Source organism: Ursus maritimus, unplaced genomic scaffold, assembly GCF_017311325.1.
Source record: "Ursus maritimus isolate PB19 unplaced genomic scaffold, ASM1731132v1 scaffold_1, whole genome shotgun sequence".
Taxonomy (NCBI): Eukaryota; Metazoa; Chordata; class Mammalia; order Carnivora; family Ursidae; genus Ursus; species Ursus maritimus.
The window spans coordinates 41550505-41574649 of record NW_024423343.1 but is presented as its reverse complement, the minus strand read 5'-3'; the positions used below and the strand labels follow the sequence as shown (position 1 = coordinate 41574649).

At 36.5% G+C, this 24145-nt stretch overlaps 1 protein-coding gene across 1 annotated transcript in view; it reads right to left on the bottom strand.

Moving 5' to 3' along the window:
- Window positions 1-24145, bottom strand: part of TMEFF2 (transmembrane protein with EGF like and two follistatin like domains 2) — a 219029-nt gene that overhangs the window by 3272 nt on the left and 191612 nt on the right. Inside the window, exons 8-9 of the mRNA XM_040642607.1 lie at window positions 2710-2833; window positions 771-929 (exon numbers count right to left, since the gene is read on the bottom strand). Of these exons, the coding sequence (XP_040498541.1) occupies window positions 771-929; window positions 2710-2833 (283 nt within the window). The remainder of the gene's footprint in view (window positions 1-770; window positions 930-2709; window positions 2834-24145) is intronic.

Genomic DNA, 24145 nt, shown 5'->3' with positions numbered 1-24145 from the left:
CAAGCACAGTGGCAGACGTCACTAATTAACCATGATTTTCTCTCCTATTGAAACTGGCTGAGGTCTCTGGATCCCTCTCAATCTAGCTCTCCAGGAAGCAATTACCATTTGATTGTTCTGGGGGTTTGATATAAACGCTTGTTGTCATATTTGCTGCATGTTTCCATATATCAAAGGTTTTCATGTACTACAACATAGTCTTTTTTATTATAGCTATTTTCTTTGAATTTTGTGATTAAAAGCTATTTTAACTTAAGATAAAAATGTACCTGTTGTTTCTATCAAATGTGTTAAAAATGATATGAGAGTTATAACTGGAAATATAGGTACCATAAATGAACGCTATACTTTAACACTCTTCTAGGCCTTGTATACAATCTCTTCTAACCCTTTTTGTCATACTGATCTGGGTAAATAAGGCAACACTGTCATCTAAATAGTCTGTTAGTAGTCTGAATGAAGACTGACTTTCTACAGCCAAAAGAGAAGAGCATATTTAAACAAAGATTGGCATCACATAGTAGAGAAAAACAAATCTTTGCTTCAAAAATAAACAATCCTCATCGATATGCAAAAATAAGGAAAATACTTTGTAGCACTCCAGCATGAAAATCGATGCTATTCACATGCTGTTATGATGAGGAAACAGGACTCCTGCGAACAGCTGGCCGCAGAGTCCACGAAGGGACTCCTAAGCAGAGAAATCTAAGTAAGGCAAGGAGGAACAACAGATTCCTGTATCTCCGTGGCCATTGAGCACAGTTACTGACCTTGTGATGCAGAGAACCACCACGCAGATGACAGCAATCTGAATGGTTCCAATCACAGCTGCGATTAACACATACTGAAATCGTACAGGGCCGGGAACAACGTACAGTACACTGTAGTCCTTTTTTTCACAGTGTTGTCCAGTATAACCAGCATCACACCTGGAAGAAATGGTAGTGTCCAGTTACCTGTAGCTGCTGGATTCATTTTTATAGTTGGCCCATACACATTTATCTTCATATCGGGGCTGTTTGTTTCCCTCTTTAAAAAAATGCTACTTTGTAGATATGGTTTTTGACTATTTATTTTCAACAAGATTTCTTTGTGTTTTTGGTTTCAAAGATATGAGGTTTACTTTTATACTTACTAATAAGTTTTGAGGACAGGAGTGTTGGTATGTAAATTTTGAGGACAGAGAAGTAGTGGATGTCCAGAAATACTCGTTCTTTCTATATTTTTTTCAGGTGAATTTTTATTTAACTTGTTCTTTAATCAACTTAAATCGACATGATTACTTGAGAAAAGGTTTGTTTCTGAGGATATGGGTGTAAAACAGAGCTATTGCTTATTTTTGGATGAAGTGTTCTCTATGCTACAGTGAGAATAAATGTTGAAAAACGTTTAGCACAAGGGTACAATAAGTGATTTCTTTAATTTGTTGATCATAAAGTTGTCTACTTATGTTAGAGAGCTAAATTTCAGTAGGAAAAAAATAATTATGGTGTAGACAATAGAGTTCCGCAAAGTAAACCCATGTGCTATTCATCTCACTCAGAATGAACATTGCTTCTCACTCACTGGACCCTCATCAGAAAGCTCCAGTCAACCATCAACGTGTTAAAATTAGCATTTGACAATGAAATGAAGGAACTGTTCACATAACAATACCAACAAGGGTCAACTTGTCAGTGGCTTTGTGCAACTATTTTAGTATTCACTTGGAATTTCTACATCCGGGGTCTTTCATCTTTGCCTCGAAGGGTTTAATAACGGGGACCCTGCTAAGGATGGCAGGGCAGCAGGAACAACCTCTCAGTTTTGTTCACTCTACCTGGCTTCACTGGAAGGTGGTAGTGTATTCAGTTAAGGAAAACATAAAAGGAAGACAGTTCTTGAGGGGAGAGAGAGATAGAGAGAAGAAAGAGTAAGGGGGAGGAGAAGCAGAAGAGAGAGAGAGAAATTCCTTTCGCTGTATAACAATACACAGCCTGTTTCATCATATGCCACTTATAGATTCTTTTAATACAAATACATTTGTTTTTCCACCTTGACTTTACCATCTTTTTACCATCTCAATAATTATGTTCTATTCATGAATATTCAGCAGATACTTATATTTATTAACTAAGTCCAGACAAGCAATTTCTTTGTGTCTCAACTGAGTTAGAATCTGTGGAGGTATAGCTAATAATCTCACTCTACAAGGCATGAGGATAGCAGATCCACAGAAAAGAGTATGTGCTCAGCAAAACCAAGACTGATAGTATTGATTAGAACACCTGAAGGACTTTGGAAAAGATGACCTCCCTAAAGCAACGACGTTATCTTAGGCACATTAAGTCTTCATCCATTCATTTCAGAAATATTTATTGACCACCTGTTATGTGCCAAGAGCTATTCTATGTTCATGGGAAAGAGTGATGAATAAAACAGAGGAGGCTGAGTCTTTAAGAAGCTTGTAATGCCCAAAGTACAATTTAAAATTCTACCAGAAGAGTATACATAATGGTATATTACATAGTACTTGGGTATGTAAGGCACACACATTTCATGGTTTTCGTGTGTGTGTGTGTGTGTGTGTGTGTATAGGAGAGGCAGTAAAAAGTTTTGCTGCTCATCACCCAGTCAGGCAAAATGTCATGCAATTCTTTGCAAACATCCAGAATTTAGTTCTCTGTTTTTACTTTATACGTTTTAAAAGTTAAAGAGTAAAAACATTACCTGCAAGATGGCTCCTGCATATTGACAGAATGTTCACACTTCCCATGCATGCAGAAACCATTGTAATGTTCTGGGCAAGGTATATGGTGTTCTCTTGCACTTTCTTCTAACTTGTTAGCATTCTCTGTGAATACAGATAAAAGCAGGCACCCTTTGTAAATACTTTTTAGCCCAGTAAGATCAACCAGTGCATTAAGAAGCAAAGCTATAGTGGGCAAAGATATTTAAAAGGGCAAGAACTAAAAGGCCATGCTTCAGAAGAAAGACGAGGAATTGAAAGACAGACATCTTCACAATTGTGTTTAGAGATGAAACTGCAAAATTACCCAGTGCTTTTCATGCTTTTATGCAATTTCTTCCATCTTTAATAGCCAGTGATGCTTCTATGAGTTGTCAGACAGCTTTAATTTTCCTTGTGTAGAGACTGTACATTGATCATAAAATAATTCAAGAAAAACTATCTTATTTTTTGAATTTCAAAGCTCAACATAATGTCCCTAAGAGTAAATTGCTGCAATACCTTGATACTTTCTCAGTGTGGGAGCTTAAAAGTTAAAATATGGCTGTGTTCAGTTGTTAAACAGACATTTTCCAAAACTAAATGCAAATTGCAACAAACGTATTCTTTCAGGCTTTTTTCATCTACTGTGAAGGGGAATTCTACTAGCACCCATACATTTTCTTATTGCCAAAATAAAGATATTGAAAGAGCAAATGTTATATCAGAATCATTTATGGAGATACTAACACAGTACATATTGAATGCTCTAAGTGTATTCCAATGCATAATAGCTGGCCTATGTTAACAACGTGATGCGAAAGTTAAACTTAATGATAATGAAAAAATTTGTGTTCTAAAGTGAACCCTCTCCTCTGCCATTAACAAGTTTTGTTTTCTCATGTTTCTACAAAGATATTAAAATATTTTTCCTGACCTTTAGCCTAAATACATTTGCTTCATATTTGTAATACTATCTCTAAATAGTCTTTTGATGATATTCATCTTATAATATAAAGTTTTGCCTTTTTTGAGTCTTTTCCATAATCTGTGACCTAACCTAACAAACTTTAAAATTCTTGCCTAAACACATGAAAAGTATAACTTTCTTGACTTCAGTCTGAGATATTCTTCAACCCCACGGTAAGCGAAGTAATGGAAGCAGCAGTAATGGAAGATTAAAAATGAATTATTATTTTTATGAAATAGATTATTTCCTAGGATTTCACCTACAGGTATAGCTTCTATTACAGTGCACCCTCCTAGCAGTCATGGTTGATGCATACATTCACCAGGAGAAAAAATACCTTTAATATGGGTGAATCGGACAAATACATCATTTATGTCTAAGCAGAGCTGTAAAATATCTATACATTTTAAGATCTAGCTAGTCATCTGCAGAATTTTAAGTTTGAAGTATACTGTTAAATATGTTAGGTGCTTTCCTGTGTAGGAATATTTATGCACATTTGTATGATGGGTAATATTTCAAATCACAACTCTAATTAATAAAGGATTTATGATAAGTATGCTGGTGAGACTGGAGATGGCATTTAAATCATTCCTTTGTTCTATATTTGTGTCTCTTTACCTATTTAGGTGATATTTTGTTTGTATTCTATTTCTACTTTGTTGAATGTTGTTAAAATGAATGAACCACCTTCCATGGAAAAGGCTAAAAATATACAAAGTTTTCTCTTTTGGTTTCTCCCCCAAAAGCTGGAAATAAGATGTTGTTCAGAGAATTAATCTATCAAGGCAACAAAAACTGAAATAAATAATGTTGGGTGAAATTTCCAATATGGGAATATGTGACCAAAACAGAAGCAGGATGATCATGCTGTTTTGAGGCACCTTAAGGTGGCTTGTGGCCATTCGTGAATCTCTGGGGAAGGCTAGGCTCATTTGTTGCCGCTGCCAGGAGGCTACAAGCTACAGTGGTCAAACCATGCACCTGCCGTTTAGAGGCGACTTTCACAGGGAGGTTTGCCAGCCCCACTGCTGATGTAACGGACCAGCACTGATTCTCATTCTTCTCCCTGGATCTTCTCCCCATCACAAACTATTCGACACTTCTATTTAGTGTTTGTTAGTAACCCTTCAGTGCTTCCGCACACCTGCATGCAGGAGAATTTTCTGTAACTTGCCTACACTTCAGTTATACATTGTGATTTCAGGCATGGTATTTTTCAAACACATCTTATTAGGACTATTTTTCTTTTTTGTCAGTTATGAAAGAAGATCAAGAATTTTCTTAACTCAAAATCCATTTTTAGGTTATTTTATTTTTAACTCCATCTCTCGTCCCATACTGATTTTGTTTTTGGATTTGTACCATGTTCACAGTTACAAACCAAAGTCCAAGGGCAACGTAAGAGCTTGTTTGAGGGAGGCTGCTGCTTTAGTGTAGTAGGAACCAGATATTTTCACAAAGTTCATTATCCAGACAGGATGATCACGTGTGAGGGGAATAGTTTCCATCATAAAATCTGCTAATTAGTTTACACCATTCCTTATGAGCTTCGGGTGCCCTGTTATGCTGCTCATAGGGTACTGTCAAATAAGAAAGGTAGAGAGATTGAAAATAAATGAGTAGAAGAAATGCTCCCTGAGCAAGAAAATGAGGAATCATCAATATATGTCAACAAATTTATAGTCAATCCAACCAAGTAAACCAGTTGATTGAAAACCTGAATATATAACCACTTTTAGTAATGCAATAGACATATTTTAGAAATGAGATTTGAGCATATTAAGAATAGAAACAGAAAATCTAATATTCCAACCAAATATGTGTATGGATGATAGTATTTGTGATCCTGATGTTTATGCCTAGGTATTCAAGCAATTCTGAAGCATTTAAAGATTGAAAATCATCTAAAAATGATACTTTGGAAGTCCGTATTTTTCCTACAGGGGCTGATGATTTAGACGTCCATTTCTCTGTCCTCCATTGAGAAAGAGATTTAATGTAAAGGTTGTGCTCTTTCTGCTAAAGGAGATAGTGACAATGGTAGAAACTCTCCATGTTTTTGCTTAAAATCTTCAACTAGTTTCCTACTAAATGCTCACAAATGATTTATTCTGAAAGGGATCCTGACCCTTTTAAGAAACCATTTCTGGTATAACATGAGTTAATTGCAGCAGAGCTAACAGGGTTACATGCCCATCGCTAGTCAACGCTTTAGTCAAGAGCTATAGAAATGGGTTGTTCTAAAGCACAGCTATATGTATTGTTTCTATCCTGGCACATTCAGGGAAAAAGATGGGGAAGGGAGGCAAGAAACAGAGGGAATGAGGACTGGCAAGGTTTTACCTTATCATAACTCAAGTAAGGGAAGTGGGTAGAAAAGGGACAGAGCGGGGCATAGCATTTCAGAGCCTTAAATCAATACAGCCCACACTGTGTGTACGTGTGTGTGTTTAACATTATCCCTGCCTTTTTCTCCCCCCAAAGCTGGAAATAAGATGTTGTTCAGAGAATTAATCTATCAAAGCAACACATTATGGACTGAAGCAGAAATATGACAGTATAAAACTTGCCTAAAACTATCCATGTAGCCAAAGAAAGAATGTTTCCTGACAAGGGTTAGAGCTTGACAAAAGAAGCTTCTGAAAGCCATGTTCTCTATTCAAGTGCTCTCCAGGGTGGTGCTGCCTTGAGAAGCCAACCTGAACTTGCGAACCTAGAGTCCCAGTTGCAGAAATGGATGCACAAAACTATTAGTGTCTGATGCTGCTATTCACTCAGTCAACCCATTTCCCTTGTTCTGATGCTCTGTTCTCTGAACAGGCTTAAAATAATTTGATTTCTATGTAGCCTACAGTACCACCTGGAGTTCTCATCCATTTGACAGTTACATATTTCATATGAGTTAAATTGATTGGTTCTGACTCTCTGTGTATTTTTTTTGGCATAAGTCAGCTTTTTCCAGCCCACTCAGTTCTGGCATTTTTTAAGATCAAACTTCTGCACCTACGAGCTAGAAAACCGAGCCATACCCATGGTGCACTGTAGTCTGGGAGGCCTTTTGAGGGCTGGTCAGATGATGTTTCTCTGGAGAGAGCACTACTTAGCTTTAATCAGGCCTTTCTTTGGGATATCTACAAATCTCTTGTACCACTGATTCCTGAGGAGTGGTCTGCTTCTGTGTAAGGGTTTCAGAGTAAGTTGGAAAGATCCTAAACTAGAGGTAACATGGAGGACTCACTGGATATTTGAGGGAGCCAGATTTCTACTGCACAATTTTAAGCAACTAGAGCTGTTCAGTAAGTGAGTGAGTGGTATAGTGAAGTAGTGAGTTTCTGGTGGTGTTAAAAAGAAGCCTTCTTACTATGGCTCAGATATTGTAGGGTGTTCCTGTGTGGGAGATTTGATTATTTCAGACCTCTATGTTCTTTGAACTCTAATAGTAATATTTATTTCTACTGTTAGTATTTACTTAAAATAAATTACCAATAAATACATACTAATATTTATTGTAAAATATTATTTTTGATACTCTGGGAAAAAGAATTAGATAAGTAGGAACATTATTTAGGTATAGTAAATAAAGGAAATCACTTTGGCTTAATTATGGGGACATTTTACTTTATCAAAGCACATAAGATATCTTCAATATTTACAATGTCTATAATCCAGACGTTCTAGCATAAAGTGAGCTCTTTTATGCATTACCTTCCTTTGGGGGAACAATGTGTTTGTGGATTAAATTCAATTTTTAACATCATGCTTTAACATCACCAATTATCTTTGACAAGTGCAGGCACACAAGTGGTACTGTCTTGTTTACGATGTTTTTAACAAGCTTTTCCCATGGGCACACAAAATGTGCCACACTTTTCCAGAAAACTAAAATTTTCCATTTTTAATATGTTTATATAATACTTCTATTTTTTTTACATTTAATAATGACAAAAGAAAACCCCAGCCCTGGAGTATTCATGTACCTGCACATCTGTACTCAATCTTACCTGTCCCCTACTTACTGCCATAGCTCCAAAGCCATTTGAAAATAGTTTATTTAACTAACGAGGAAAAAAAATCGTCTTTCTTTCTACTATATTTATATTGTGACAGGGACAGAATCAAATTATGAATTTGGAAGTGAAGTCATGATTGTCCCCGTTGTTGATTAGAGTTGGTTTCAGAGAAGATATATAATTCTTAGGATTTCCTCTCCTTATCACGTATAAACATATGAGGTGGCAGTAAAGCCTCATATCTAGCTTGAATTGCAATAGAAATTTTTTAAAGACCAGAAAAGCATTCCTATTGAACAGGTTCTGAATGTAATGCAATAGGAGTTCTTGCAACTTAACAAATTCCATAATAGCTTCACCTGCTGTCATAGTTTCTTCAAGGCACAGTCGAGTAGATGAGAAGAGTCTCTCCTTTTTTAAGCCTCTAAGACAGAGACTCAAATGAGAATGCCAGCTACAAGTGACAGGCGAGTGCAAGGGACACGAAAGCATTTAAGGACACAATCAATTCTCAAGTTTTGTAAAGAGCAGAGACTCAGTCACAGTGTTCCTATTTATTTAATCTCTGTTAAAGATTTGGAAAATAACTTCAAAACAGAAACCAAGTCCTTTGCTACAAATGCAGCATTTCTTTTAGTAGTCAAACCTACTTTTTTTCCCAGAAGAGTCATTGAAACTATTTGGATCCAAAATTTTGCCAGTTAGGCAGTGTTCTGGGTTGGCAAGTAGGATGGGCAGAGATAGGGAGAAATTCTTTCTTACCCCACCATCAATCATGCACTAATATAAGATGTGAAATGTGATTATCCATATTACCTCTTGTGTATATAAATATTCCTGTTGGACACACAAATTAAAATAAAGCAGAAGAAAACTAATTTTCACGTTACTACATTCTCAGGCAAGGCCTTAATGACATTATTCAAGAATTGCTTGAATTTAAATTGGAAAAAGTACTAGCATCTGAAATAGAAATAGTAATTTGGGGACTGGAGTGATTGAAATGCCACAATATTGCACGATTATTTGCATGGGGCTTTATTATCTCAGTTCCTACTGGTAATATATTTACATAGATAAAAGCTGAGAAATCTGTACAATCTTGGGAAAGAAATTGTGTGTAAGCATTTTACTTATGACATCCAGATACAGTTATTATAATTCCAGGACTTGGCATCACAAGGCTAAATCACAGATTTAGCTATAAATTCTGGACCTCCAAAAATATATTTTATCTGTATATCTATATCTATACACACACACATACATTATATAAAATAAATATATATATATATCTGCTTATTATTAAAAGAAAAATAAGCAGATTTTTAGCCATTTGCTCTATCTTCTGCCCTGAAATGCCCTGCCTGGCTTCGGATGGCAGAGCCCTCAAAAGCGTGAAGGGAGCAGGCTACTGGGAGAAACTGTACTCGGCCTCTAATGGTCCTTTTCAAACTTCACCATTCAGTCAAGAGCCTATTAACTCTCAGCAAGTGGGTAACTCCTATAGGTTTAGAGGATTTAGCTTGAAGACCTTTTAAAAATATAGTATTTTATGGAACTTTAGATGTCTTTGACAACACTTCATAAATATCAGGCCTTGAGAAGAGGTAGGGATCGTTAACCTCTCAGGAGTCCAGAGCTGGACTTGCCTTAAGCTTATCTGGGACAACTTGCTAGAGCTTTCCCCACTGAGCTTTTGCTGCAGCAACCTTTCTGATTTCCAAGCTGCTCTTCGACGATGAAGTTTACTACAAACGTGAGAGAAAGAAAAAAGTACGGGAAGCCATTTTATGTCAAGGATACTCCTCTTCCCTTCTTTAGTCTTAAACTAAATCTATGCATTTCTGACGAAATTTATTTGCTCAATGGATGACTGGGCATGCGTTCTTAGTGAGCCTGTTTGGTGACAATGCTGAAAATGACAGAGCAAGTGACAGAGGGTTCAGGTCCTGTTCACTTCCGCCTTCTGGGCTATGTGAGTCAAGCTATTTTTCCCTTCATAGGATGCATTTGCAGAAATGGTTAAATCGTTCAGAGAAACCTTTCTAGGTGACACATTTGTTTTCCTCTGTGACTCTGAAGTTATTAGCCAACAGAGAGTGAGGAGGATTTAGGCTGGAGCATTCACTGAAATACAGCAGAAATAAAGGTTTTAATAATGTAAATAGGACAAAAATGGCTTTTGGTAGTTTGTTATATGAATATTTCTTGAGTACCTACTATGTGTCTGGTGCTGTGCTATGTACTGTATGTAATAAACTCTATCTTTTGGTTGTCTTCCCATAATTTTGTTTGTCATCTTCTAAACATAGCCGAGAAAACAGATTTGCAAGACAAGCTGATGATAAATATTATCTACATTTACTGGAGAATCTGCAACATGCCCAACATTGTGTTAATACTTCACATGATAAAAATATTTCTTATTACAGCTCTTTAAGGTAGGTTTATAAAAATCCCATTTTGTAGAAATGAAGAAACATAAGCTCAAATAGGTTGAATGAAGAAGCATAAGCTCAAATAGGTTGAATGCTTATCTTAGAGATTTGCACGATGGATAAGCAGAACCAGGGTCAAATCCAGCTCTTGCCAATGTAACACGCAGACCATGTAGTTAAGAACTCATTAAAACAGAAGACAATACCAGGCCTCCATATCTTATTTATTGTTTGTCCTTTATGATTCCTGATTCTTTATCCCACCTGGATCCTACTCCTGCTCTGAAAACCAGTTCTTTTCTTTTCTTTTCTTTTCTTTTCTTTTCTTTTCTTTTCTTTTCTTTTCTTTTCTTTTCTTTTCTTTTTTCTTTTCTTTTCTTTTTTCTTCTCTTCTCCTCTTTTCTTTTCTTTTTTCTTTTCTTTTCTTTTCCTTCTGTCCCGGGAGAGATACCTTGGCCAAGGCCAAATCATCATGAGTCCCAACCTCTCCATCCTCCTCAAGGGCTCTCTCCATCAGTGATCTCCTTCCTCTCCTGTATCTTCAGTTCTCTTTCACTCTTTGCTCCTTGCCACTAGCATTTAAACATTTTTGAGTGTCTTCCTTTTTAAAATAAGAATTCACAAACTTCTCTTAATGCATGTGCCTTCGTAGGCCTCTTATCTCCCTTCTCTTCTTCTTAAGAAGCTAAACTTCATATAAGTGTTGTCTCCACTCCTGTTCTTTATTTCCTGCACTAACTCCCATTCACTATTTACCCACTGCTTTCTGGTCACCCCTTCAGAGAAACTGCTGTGACTGCGGTCAACCCACAACAGCTTTATTAATAAAACTAGTAGTACTTAAAAAAAATGGGGGTGCTCAGGTGGCTCAGTTGGTTGAATGACTCTCGATTTTGGCTCAGATCATGATCCCAGGGTCTTGGGATCAAGCCCTGCCTCTGGCTCTGTGCTAGGTGGGGAGACTGCTTGAGGTTCTCTCTCTCTCACCCTCTCCCTCTGCCCCTCCCGCCTCTCAAATAAATAAATAAATAAATAAATAAATAAATCTTTAAAAAATGACAGGTAAGGTGTAATATGGTGGACAACTCTGGTATACTCACTAAAATGTATATATTCAGTATGACAGGAATAGATGCACAAGTAAAAGCCATATTTGCTGTGCTTCTTCAGTCTTCTTCAGTGAAAGACAAAAGGCTGGAGAGCAAAAATGTGTTGCTAACCATAAAAGACAAGAAAGACACCTATAAATGACTCGAAAGTGCAAATATAGGCAATTGATGGGTTGATGAGTTTGCACATTTCTCCTGAATGATGTCATGGCCCGAAAAGGCAATTAGAGAATTTATAGTGTAGATTTGGATTCATTTGCAAAGTTGGAGTACTGCCATATGTTGGTACCTGACCAAATTAATGTGACTGATTCTCATTGAAAGGGTTAGAAGGTACACCATCTTTTCTAATAGTCAACGATGAGACAAAATAATTTTAAGAAACAAATGTAGCTGATTGTGCTATGAGTATTTCTGAAAGCTGGTTTAACATTTCAAATTAGCATTCTAAATAAAACTGAGAATAAAAAAGTCATGGAGTCAACTCTAAGCAGAATTTTATAGTTTTTCTAAGAAGTAATTTCTGAACATAACATAGCCCCTGAACAGTTTAATGGCATTGAAAAGTTATTCTGTTTTGATGGTATTTCTCAATTATATCTCAGTATACGTCTACAAATCAAGTATCTTTGTGTTTAAGCAGAATAAGACAGCTAATAAAGGTGGTATTTTTTCCTAAAACAAAAATTTTAATGATGTGATAATCCATCTAAGATTTCCATGTAGTTTCTCCATTTAGCCTGTTACATTAGAGACATGATAACACAAATGAGCAAGTCTTTCTCAAGCCCAGTATTATACATTTTTTTTACCCTCAGTAAAACTTTCTAATGATTATCCAGTAATACAATAGCCAGATATTTTATTAGTTACTGTATTGGGTTGAATAATGCCAGCCCCCCCCCCCCCCGCCCCCGCCAAGAACTCATGCCTACCTGGAACTTCAGAATGCGATCTTATTTGGAAATAAGTAATCAGTTCAGATGAGTTCATACTGAATTAGACTGAATCCTAAATCCAATGACCATTCTTGTAAGAAGGCTACCCAAAGACACACAAGTGGAGAGTCATGTGAAGATGGAAGCAGAGATCAGAGCTATACTGCTACAAGCCAAGGAATGCAGGAGCCATCAGAAGAGGCAAGGAAGGATTCCTTCTCTCTTTGAGCCTTTGGAGGGAACATGGTACTGCCAACACCACCTTAATTTCAGACTTTTAGTCTCCAGAACTATGAGATTATAAACTTCTGTTGTTTTAAGTCACCCAGTTTGCGGTAATTTATTATGACAGCCCTAGCAAACTAATACAGTTACAGTCTAGCAATCAAACACTTACACTAATGAAATATATTTTCTAATAACCTATATGGAATCAGTGAAAATGAGCTGAAAGATTGGTTTCAACTAGTATGTGACTTCGGCAGTCTCAATTTATGTTTATTTTTCCAGCATAATTTTACTCTCAAAGTTTCTGAGTTTGGGTGATAAATGATATGATTACCTTAGTTTAAATTTATGTTGAGACATCTGCAGTTCATTGCATTTGCAACACAAAAACCATGTTTTAAAGGTGCTGATATGTCTAAGGATGCTAATAACTCCAGTAAAGAAGAATTTTTGAGGGGAGAGGAAAACTTCATGGAAGGCGCTACATTCATTTTTGATTTATTAATTCATCTTGTAAGAAAGGCAGTTATCTTACGTAATCACTGTTATACAACTAATGATGCTGCGTTTTACCTTTATTAGAAAGAAGCAAATGACCAAGAATCAAACTGATACCAATGACCTTTCAACAAAAAGATTCCAGGTCACATATGGGGTATGATCTCCCACAGTATCTCTGTCTGTGTTTTCAGGATGCCTGAAGAGCTAATGCCTTATGGAATTCCTAGTCATTAAGAAAATGTTAGTTTATTTAGTATCTTCTGTTTAAGAAGGATGGGAGTTTATAGTACTCCATTAAGAAAATTTGAACATTAAATGTTCTTTGAAGTGTTATCCTTCAGTAAAATGCAAATCTTTTAAATCTAGGACAATTCATTCCCCAAATATTCTAAATAGCTGTGGTTTTATACTCTCTTTTTTTCCTTTTCTTCCCAGTTTTGAATAACTGATTTGCTTCTGGTACTTCCTTAATTTCTAATCAGTGATAACTTTGAATACAAAAAACTGCTCTCGAAATAGTTAAGGATGAGGTGTGGATCTTAGCTTCTTTCCACTTGGACAGCATTTAGGGCTTGAAATCAGTTATTAAGTAAATGGTACTTTGTAGTCTCAAGTGTTAGTTTACCTTTTAACAGGTCTAACACACTCCCAGTGTATTATTTATACTCTCCAAGTACACGGTTAACCACTCAAGAAATCAATAGGGGTTATAAAACATGCACAAATTTGAATTTGGAGAAAGTCAAACACCTATTTTATCCATTAGAAATAAAACAGCTGACATTTAGAATTGGAGCTTATAAGGAACTATTTATTTTGAAATAGAAAAAGCGCAAAATGACTGTGTCCAGAGATGGGAGTGGAGTATGGCATAGATAATTCAAACAAAGCACCTCACTTGTTCTATAATGAATGCTATGAGTATCAGCCCACGACTTTTGGCTCTTGGTGTGTGACTGTGTAGACCTTTGGATCCACAATAGATAAGAAACATTTTCTCTTATGATGTTTTGAAATTTACTAGATCTTGGTTGTATCTATGCTTAATTAATTCATCAATTTATTTATTCAATTAAAAATATTGACTATTCCTTCTATATGCCAATTACTACAAGTACAGGATATACAGTGGTGAGTCAAACAGACAAAATTTCTCTCCTGAAGGGCATACACATTAGAGAGGCAGAGATGGGCAGTCTACAAAATGAAAAACAAATAAAAACCCAACATTTCAATTAGAAATGTTACAGGGAAAAATAGGGTGTTCAGATATAGCAGACTAGGGTGGGAGACCTACTTTGAATGTAAGGGAAGGTATAGTAGAGAAGGAAGAATGAAAAAGAGCTGGCCAGAAGAGCCTTGGGAAGACTCCCGGCCTGAGTGAATAACACAAATGGGAAAAGACTCTAACGTAGGGAAGAGGTGTTCCAGGAACCAGCATTGTGGCTAGAGCGGAGCAGAGAGAGGTGGAGTAGAGAGAGAAGTAGGATGAATAAGAGAATCAGTGAGTTCCTTTTTACATAGAACTTTGTAAGCCATGTTAAGGAGTACTGATTTAAAGTGCAGTGGGGGGGCGCCTGGGTAGCGCAGTCCTTAACCGTCTGCCTTTGGCTCAGGGCGTTACCCCGACATTCCGGGATCAAGTCCCACATCGGGCTCCTCCGCTGGGAGCCTGCTTCTTCCTCTCCCACTCCTCTGCTGTGTTCGACCTCTCTCGCTGGCTGTCTCTCTGTCACATAAATAAATAAAATCTTAAAAAAAAAAAAGTGCAATGGGCAACCGTTTGGATAGTCTTGAGCACATCTGACTGATATGGAAAAATAGATCATTGAAGGGAAAGAAAAAGGACAAAGAACAAATAGGAGACCATTGTAGTAGTGTGGGTAAAAGACAATGTTTAAGTCTTCGAACTGGGTAGCAGCAATGAAGGGAGAAAACGAAACAACAAAACTTCCATTGCATATAAATCTTTAAGGTAGACTGAATATGACTTGTTTGTGTCCTGTAATATGGGAGGAATGAATCAAAGATGACTAGGTTTTTGGCTTGAATATCTGGGTAGTGTCTTTTTTGTGTAAAGGAGAAGACTGGAGGAGAATCAATTAAGCTCTGATGTATAAACATGATGGATCTCTGATTATGATTTTTGAAAATTCTATGTTTATGTTTGGGTATGTATACTATATAATTGATGTTAACTGGAATAAACTCATAGTTTAGTAAGAAGATTATTAAGGGGTGAAACAGTGAAATGTCTATTAATAATATTAAGCAAATTTATGTTTATTAAATGGAAATCTGTAGTAGGAGGAAGGACATCTAAAGTAGGAAGAAGGACAGTTATTATGGTCTACAAGGGATTTGAAGATGTAAATTTAAAGGCAAGATAAAAAATATCATGAAATGAAAGGGAAAAATTAGACTGTGAAAAAACATCACTGAGGAATGCTTTTAAGCAAAGCACTTTTCTCTCTTTTTGAAAAAATTATCACAAGAAAATATAAATAATTTAAAGATAAGAAGTTTGCTGTCTTCAATTTCCATTATATAAAATAGGTTCTATTTTGGCCAAAAGATTATTAAATTATATTATTATTTTACTCTGTTTAATGATTTGCATTTTTAAAGTTTTTTTTGTAGCTATTATTTTATACGTGACTGCAACACCCCTAAACATTAGGTAATGGACATGAATATGTGTGTGTGTGTGTGTGTGTGTGTGTGTATGTGTGTGTGTGTATTTTCCTTGATATATTAGGAGGTAGAGGCCAGAAATATTCAATTATTCCCTAATGTCATACAGTAGCTCAAAGGCAGAAAACTAGCTCCAGAGGCCATGTGTTCTCATTTTTTTAAAAGAACTTTTTTTTTAGAACAGTTTACATTTATAGAAAAGTTACAAAGATAGTACAAAGAATTCTCATATACCCACAACCCAATTTTTCTGTGTTTCCCTTCTTAATCTGGAGTTTTCTTCTCAATTTTTCAATGGCAAAGGATTGTCTTAGAGTTGTACATGTAGAGTTAGGGGAAAAAATGAAAGAGGCAGTCATCTGGATAATTCCAGGCCAGAAAACAATTTCGTCTGAAAGATATAGATAATTGAGACAGAAATGTTTTTTTGCCTGGAGAGATCCCTATGATTGCCTTACTCCCCCACTTGAATTTGTAGGTATAGCTAGGACTGAAGGTGTTTCACTTACTAATAGGAAACTGTGTATCACTCAATGGGAAGAATGTGTGGTTTTTGAGAGGGCTAAATTGCTTAGTTTCTATATTTTTTCTTAAAAATAAAGTATATTGGGTATTTTTCATTATAAAAGCAATTCACATTGATTTAAGAATAGTAGAAAATATAGAAAGTAAAAGAAGGATAGAAAGTCCTCATTGTTTACAACCTAAAGACAACCGCTGTCAACATTTAATTTATTTACTTCTAGCCTTTTTACTACATGTACTGTTTGGGTCTGTTTACTTAGATGATACATGGGACATTATTTTTTTTTAAGCTTTATGTCAGGCTGTGTCTAAGAGCTGATAGCAAATAGCAGGACAGCTCAACTGTTTAGCACGGTATCTGGTTAAGTAGGCCCTTCAGTCTATCTGGACGAGAACTGTACTAATTGGAAGTTCATAGCTTCTGTTAGTTGCGCAGGAGTTGATAGTGCAGAGACCAGAATTTAAGATATCATTGGTGGAAAAGGAAATGTACAAACTTTCAAAAACGAATATGGTATTATCCATCAGGAGGCTCAGAAGTAAAGACTCATGTTATAAATAAATCAATTGCAGCATCCTTTATAAAAATGAAAATTGGGAAACTACCAACATTTTCAGCAACAGTATAATATAGTTAAGTAAGTTGTAGCATAACTAAATGATTAAATATTACTCAAGTAGAAAAAATTGTGAAGAATTTTGAGGACACAGGAAAATGAGTAGGATACTAAAATATATAATGTGTGGAACATACAAAAATCTCGAAAGAAATCACCAGAATTTTGACAGTTATTTTGATAATATCTCTGGGTAGCAGAGATAATTCCCTATAATATAAATATTTTATTTTTATAAAAAGTACACTAATAAAAAAAGTATCAAGTGATTCTTCCTTTTTTTTTTTTTAATGGGGAGATTAAAAAAGAATGATTTGGTCTTTGAGTTTAGAATTTACTTTTATGGGGCACCTTGGGGTGGCTCAGTGGGTTAAGCATCTGACTTTGGCTCAGATCATGATCCCAGGGTCCTGGAATCAAGCCCCACATAGGGGCTTGGGTGTCTGCTTGTCTCTCTCCCTCTCCCTCTCCCTCTGCTCCTCCCCCAACTCATGCTTTCTCTCAGATAAATAAATAACAACTCCATCTCTATCTCTATACAATTTACTCTTATTTGATTAGCATAGATTTAAAGCTTTTTATTACTTATTAACAACTTCTCAGAGTAGAAGTGTGAAATCATACTTCCTTTAGCTTATTAAAACTTCAATATTCACTGTCTTCTTGTCCTTATACTGTTTTTAGAAAACAGATTCTCTAGTTCCCAAACTTGACTGAGTGTATTTCCATGCCCTTGGAACTCCACAATCTTTTCTATCATAGTTGGCAGTGCCAGGGATGAACTAATTGTTTTTGAGGGTCAGAACTTCTTTCATATTTCTATTTTTTATTGGTCTCAGGTCACTGGAAGCATACTACAGTGTCCCGACTGTGCTTAGACATGACAAGACTGTCCTTTCAGAGCTCTGCCAGGCTTAACCACATACAGTGTGGGGATCCTTGTCTGAGAGTCAGAACAATGAATCTTCCACACCAATTAAAGAAGATCAGTTTATATAGAGGAGATGAAGTATGCCCAGCAGAGGAACAGCTTTGCAGAATCCCAAGATCCCATCTGTCTTTGTGCTAAACAAAGTTGGACCCATACAAACCCTTTATCATCTTTTCAAGCTAGGTCATTCTAAAGAAATTAGGAGCAAAATATGAGCATGAAGTGCTTTAGGCACACTCATTTCTCTCTTATTCTCTAAGGATTTATCAGTTTTTCTAAAGGGTAGTGAACATAAGTGAACATAAGGCACGTTTGCTGTTAGGCTCATACAATTGATATGTTATATGAGTCAAAGTGCTTTGGTAAATGACACTGAATTTTTGGTAACACGGAAAATAATGTCTTTTCTCCTACAAATGAGGAGTTATGTCAAAGTAAGTTTAAGATCTAGATCCTGCACCTACCAGTTGTGGCTTTAAAGCAAGCCACATACCTCTCTGTGGATCAGTTTCCTCACCTGCAAGGTGGGGATGATAATAGGGTTTGCATGACAGGGTTACTGTGAGGAATAAATGAGGAATAAATAGAACCCTCCGAAGAATAGCTAGCAAATAATAAGCACTTAATAAACTTTTAAGTTATTATTAGTTATTGTCATCACCTGTCCTCATAGTCATGTTTTAAAAACATATTATCTAAAGGAACCAAACAAGAATGAAGCAATAGACCTGGAAATATTCTCTGTATCTTTGCAAGTCATTCTGCTTTTGTTTTTACTCGCATGCACATCTGTGGAGAGATTCTCTGGTTCACACATTTATAAGAGATTGTTCAGCAGAGGGAAAAATGCAGACTTTGGAACAGAGAGAACCCAAATCTCAGCATGGACATTTAATATTGTTAGTGGTCTTCTGGCAAGTGACTTCCCTCCTCAAGACTTCTGTTTCCTCATCAAGAAAGAAGGAAACAGAAAAGCAAAATGGCAAATACAACGTGACATGACGACTGGGTAAGGAGAGAGGCCAAACAGCACGTGGAAGAATTTATGTCCAGACTCCAGCGTGAAGGTGGGGAGCAAGGGGCCTCTGCTTCATCATTTTTAAAATGGTTGAAATGACAGTCCTACCTGAGAATCTTGTGAGGCAAAAAGATTGCAGGTTTGGGAGCTTGACTTAATGTCTGGGTTCAGTTCTGGTCCCCCCACACCACACTCCCCAACTCCATGACCACAACCAAGTTATTTATCCTTTATGCGTGTCTGTAAAATGTCTGTAAAACATTTAAAGCAATATCTGGAACATGGTAAGTACTCAATAAATTATAGTTATTTTTAACTAATATGCATAATGAGTAAATGAGCTTCTAAATGTAAAGAAGCATTTATTAAGCACAGTGCCTGGCCCATAATACGTGCTCAGTAAATGAAAGTGAGTGTCTTAATCATCATCATTCCCAGAGGAAGGTTATCTAAGTTGAAGCGAAAAGAATACATAAGAATTAGACAAACGAGAGAGGCATGTGAGTATTCCATATATATACAAAAACCCAGATGGCAGATAGAGCATGGCTTGTAGGGAAACTGGCAGTTTCTAGAGCATAGGGTAAAGGAAACGAGGGTAGGGGGTACGGATTAAGGCCTGCAGTACATGTCATACCAGGTGTTACAGCAGCCTGCTCTGAAGTAAGCGCTCACCGACCGGCCCGTGCAAATGCGTGTGGTGTTCCCGCTCACGGAGAGGCTGCCTCTCCGTCAGGAACTGCCGTTCCACTGTCATGCTGATCTTAGCCAGCCGTTGAGGATATGCTGTCGCTGGTGGTTTATGGAAGAGATTCAGTTATATTCGGTAGTAGAAACTTGCAAGAGCTCTGCGTAGACGAAGGAGCCCTCGATAAAAGCCAGGGGGTAGGATTATAGAGTCGGGAAAGATATACTTCACTTTGACAGTCTACAAAGGAGACAAAGCCATGGTGTCTCTATCTCTAATAAAATAATCTCTCTTCCATGAAGTCTTATGAAAGAAATGGAATTATCTCTTGGCAAAACAAAAAAAAAATGTATAACAGATTTAGGTCATTTTTCAAACGAAAGGCAATATTGATCGTGTAATTTGAATCACCTATTAATAACAAATCTTATGACTTGAAATGTATTCTTATGTCTTAAATACAAGAGGTGCTGACTCAATACGATCTATTATGATGGAAACGAGTTTGTTACAAGAAGATAACATCCATATTCCACTCTTTAAAAATAACTTTATGTTTTCTTATTTGATGGAATGATGAGATTCTGTAATACATTGGAAAAAACACGCATAATATTCATTCATTGTGGCAGTGTATCATAATTACTCAGCTTCCTTTTATCATTAATAATGGAAGCCTGTGAATAAAAACATACTAATATCCACCAGATGTTCGGAAAAACATAAATATCTCCAAATGTCAGCACATTTCAGCAAAAAGTCAACAAAATTTTGTCTACTTCTTTTTCCTTTTTTAGTTTTCTGAACATGTTCTTTGATACGATATTTTTAATCCTCATAAAGGATTTGCTTTTGGTGTCCTTAATATCTGCCACAAGAGACTGACTGCATAGTTCAAATGTAGCCAACGTACATCTTGCTACCCTTTTCCCTATCACTCTAGATGCCAAGAGGCAGGCTGGTGTAATGGAAAGAGATCAGCCAGCTTGGCGGTCAAAGAAGTATCAGTTTACACATTTTCTCGACTTCTTACTGGCTACGTGACCTTGGGAAAATTGCTTAAACTTTCTGAGCCCACGTTTCTTTATCTTTACAATGGTGATAATAATTCTTTCATTGGAGGGTCTTTTCAAACAGAAGCACTAATAAAATGCCAAGCACTCAGCCATATTCAATAAAAGGTAGCAAATATATTATTCACCTGAAGATGAATAATATATTCTGATTTCTTGGGTTCTGATTTCTTGGGTTCCTCTGACTACTGCATTTTCCCTTTTCTTCCACACTGATACCTTAAGCCTATTAAAAAAAACTTTTTTCCTAGTGTTTCCTTTCAGTGATCATTCTAGAAGCTTACTCTGTGAGCCCCAGCACCCTCATAAATATGCTATGAGCCCAACATGAAATTGTGATCTAGGCACTACCTGACAGATTATAGGTAGCCCCTCCTGTGTTGGGGAAACACAATTCCCATGTGGACTCCATAAAATGGAAAGTAAGAGTTGCATAAGAGAATTTATTATTATTATTTTTTTCCTGTGATGAATTCTATAGTCTTAACTTGGAAAGGAACAGATGACCTATGGTAAAAATAACACCTGGGTACCTGGTCCCCATGAATGGGCTGCCTGTTAGGATGAGGCTAATTAACTTTTCCAGAAGCAAGGAACACCCTAACAATGCAGAAAAAATATACGTTGTAGAGTGGTAGCCTAGTGTCCTGGAAGGATAATTCATTTAATATAAAGGAGTTATTTATCCCCATCTGGTAGTTTACATGCTGTGGGTTACCAGAGGGATTTTTCCAAAGTAACCATTTTGTACCAAGGTATGGTACAAATATGAAATAGGAAAGAGGTAAGAATTAGAAGTTTTTGCTTTTCTGGTACAACCTTTAAAATTTCACATGAAAACAACTCCTGGCATAGAGGTTAAGTATAGAAGACATCACAAGGCCATTGATTTCTATGGCAATCCCTTGATTTCTATGTCAATATTTGGAAGGAAGCAAATACTTGATAAGTTGTCTCTTTCTCTCCCCCCCCCTTTTTTTCATCTGTGAGTCCCTTTTCTTCTAGCTATTACTAGTCAAGTATTGTGGGATTTGATTTCATTTTGGTTTGAATTTGGCCAGGTGGTCTATGACCTGAAGTGCCACAAATGTATTAAGAGGTAGTGAAGATGTGTTCTTCCATGTCTTGAGTCATTGCTACTCTATCAGTTTATTTTATTTTGATAAAGAAATTGGCTGATACTATACAAAGTCTCCCTTCCCCGGAATTCAGAGAGCAGCTTATTTATATGTAGATGTAGCTATATGACATTTTCAAATGCCATACATTTGCATATGAAGGTCTCTTTCTTCCCCTTTTAGTAAACAGTCTTTGGTATTACTTCCAAAGCAATGTTTAGAATTATATTTTCCATACAGGTCCTTCCTTAAAATGTTTTTTAAATGCCCAGTAGAGATAAAAAATTAAACCCTCAAACTGGAATACATTTTTGGGGGGTGAAAATTTATATATATCCTTCAGCATCTTCTTTTCTGTAGTATTGCTCTAAAAGGTCTGTAAAATGATAAAAATATTAATATGATCAAAATTTCTTAAGAACAAAGCAAAAATGACATTAATTTGATATGGAACTTCCTTTAAAAGTTCACATAGTTTTGTTTCTAGAAAGATGACTGTCAGTCTTATTTATTTATTCAACAAATAATTATTTAGTGTCTATTATACGCCAGGCATTTTTTTCCAGACTGCATTTACAGAACAAGAAAAATTCCCTGCCTTCATGAAGTTTATATTGTACCAAAAAAAGAGAGAAAACAAAAAGGTAAAAACACAAATACATTTCTGCTCTCACTCAACACTGTGAAGAAAAGTAAACATAACATTGGCAGAGAGAATGCATAGAGTGCAAGTGGACATCAAGTATGGCAGTCGAGCAGGCTTTCTCCTGAACGGTGAGAAGTGTCCTGCTAGGGGAAGGTAAGAGGGAGGGGCATCTCCGAGAGCACAGAAGAGGCGAAGTTAGACATAACTGCCCAGAAAAACAGGTTTTGCAATAAGAAGCGTGTTTTTAAATACAACTCTCAAAGTGAAATGACCATTTATTTGACTTGAGAGTTTTAAGAAATGTGAAGTAAGAAGGAAGAAAGGAAAAAAAAGGAAACAAAGGGGAGAGGATAGTGAGTGTTGTCACAATTTCCGCTTGCTTCCAGATCTCCCCGTTACAGGCCCCCTTGCTCTCCGGGGATTTATTCTTGGTAGTGTTTGCTTCTCCCTGTACCTGAGTTCTCTGGCACCCTCAGACTCAACTTCTAGTGGAGGTTTATTACTTCATTATTTTTAACTCCACTTCTGTCCAGACTTCCAGCCTCATATGCTTACTTCGATGTTGATTCCCTCAAGCAAAGCAGGGGAAAAACCGATGAAATATTCTCCCCTTCCTCATGCCGAGGAAACTTCACATAAGTTCTCCCCTTCTCTTGGCATTCATATCTGGTCAGTTAGCAAATCTGGTGACCTTTTATCTCCCGAATCCACACAAAGTCTGTTTCTCTGCGGCCATCACCGTCTACAACATTCAAGCTTCATTAACCTCCGTGTGGTTAATACTCCTACCTCATCTTGCCTAGAGGGATCCTTCCCCTCTAGCCTATTCCTCACTTTGCTGCCAGTGTTGTAGTTTTTAAAAATTTTTTAAAAATTAAAAAAAAATTTTAATAAAAAATACAACATCATTTAAGATATCTCAATATACCTCTATTGAGCAGAGGGCAAATTTCTACTTTCTTTGCAAATGAGTAAAGAGCCTTGTTTGAAGCTCCAAACCACTATTCCAATTTTAATCCATTTATTCCTCCTCCTTATTCCATGCTTCAGCCACTCCCAAGTATTTGCATTCCCTAAAAATGCCTGCTCATCAAAGCCTTTTTGCCTTTATCAATGCTGTTCCCTATGTTTATAATGATCTTTTCTCTCCTCTGCCAGGTGAGCCCAACGCAAATACCACCTTCTCCATGACACCCCTGACTTCTCATATTGCCAGTCACAGTTACTCCATCAGCTTGAATCTCTGCTCTATTACATAACCATCTCTGAGCTATACTTATTTCTAGAAAGGACTCATTATACTTCCTCCTAGGCAGGTTGTGAGGAGATAAGTCAGTGTGTTGTATATATAATAGATGACACAAAGTAAATAAAAATAAATATGGTTTTCTATTATCTTGTTTCTACTTCAACACTTTTAATGTTTTATTTTCTATTTGCTGTAAAAAAGTTATTTGCATAATCATCATTTAGTATAAGAGTGCTTATTGGAGTAACATGCCTCTCTGAATTTAAAGTTAGAGAGAGGCTTGGGTATAATTTGCCTCTGAATTTCCTTATTTCCAAAAAGAAAAAAGAGAGAGAGAAAGAAAGAAAGAAAGAAAGAAAGACAAAAAGAAAGAAAAAGAAAGAAGAAAACATTACCAGTATCAGTGAGGAACTGATCACCGCTCATAAGATGTTCATCAATTAAAATTCTGAATACAAATAACTAACTAATCACAGTCTTTGTCTTCACACAGCAGATTTTGTGGGTCTCAGGTTGTTTTGTTATATCTTCCATTCTGAAGTCCTGGGTACCACCATCCCAAGAACCAGATCACTTTACCTCGAGGGTGTCACAGTTAAACTTACATCACTTGATAGTGTCTGAAAATAACTGGCACTGTTCTTGGTTTAGAATTTATTTTGATGAACTTGGGGCAACG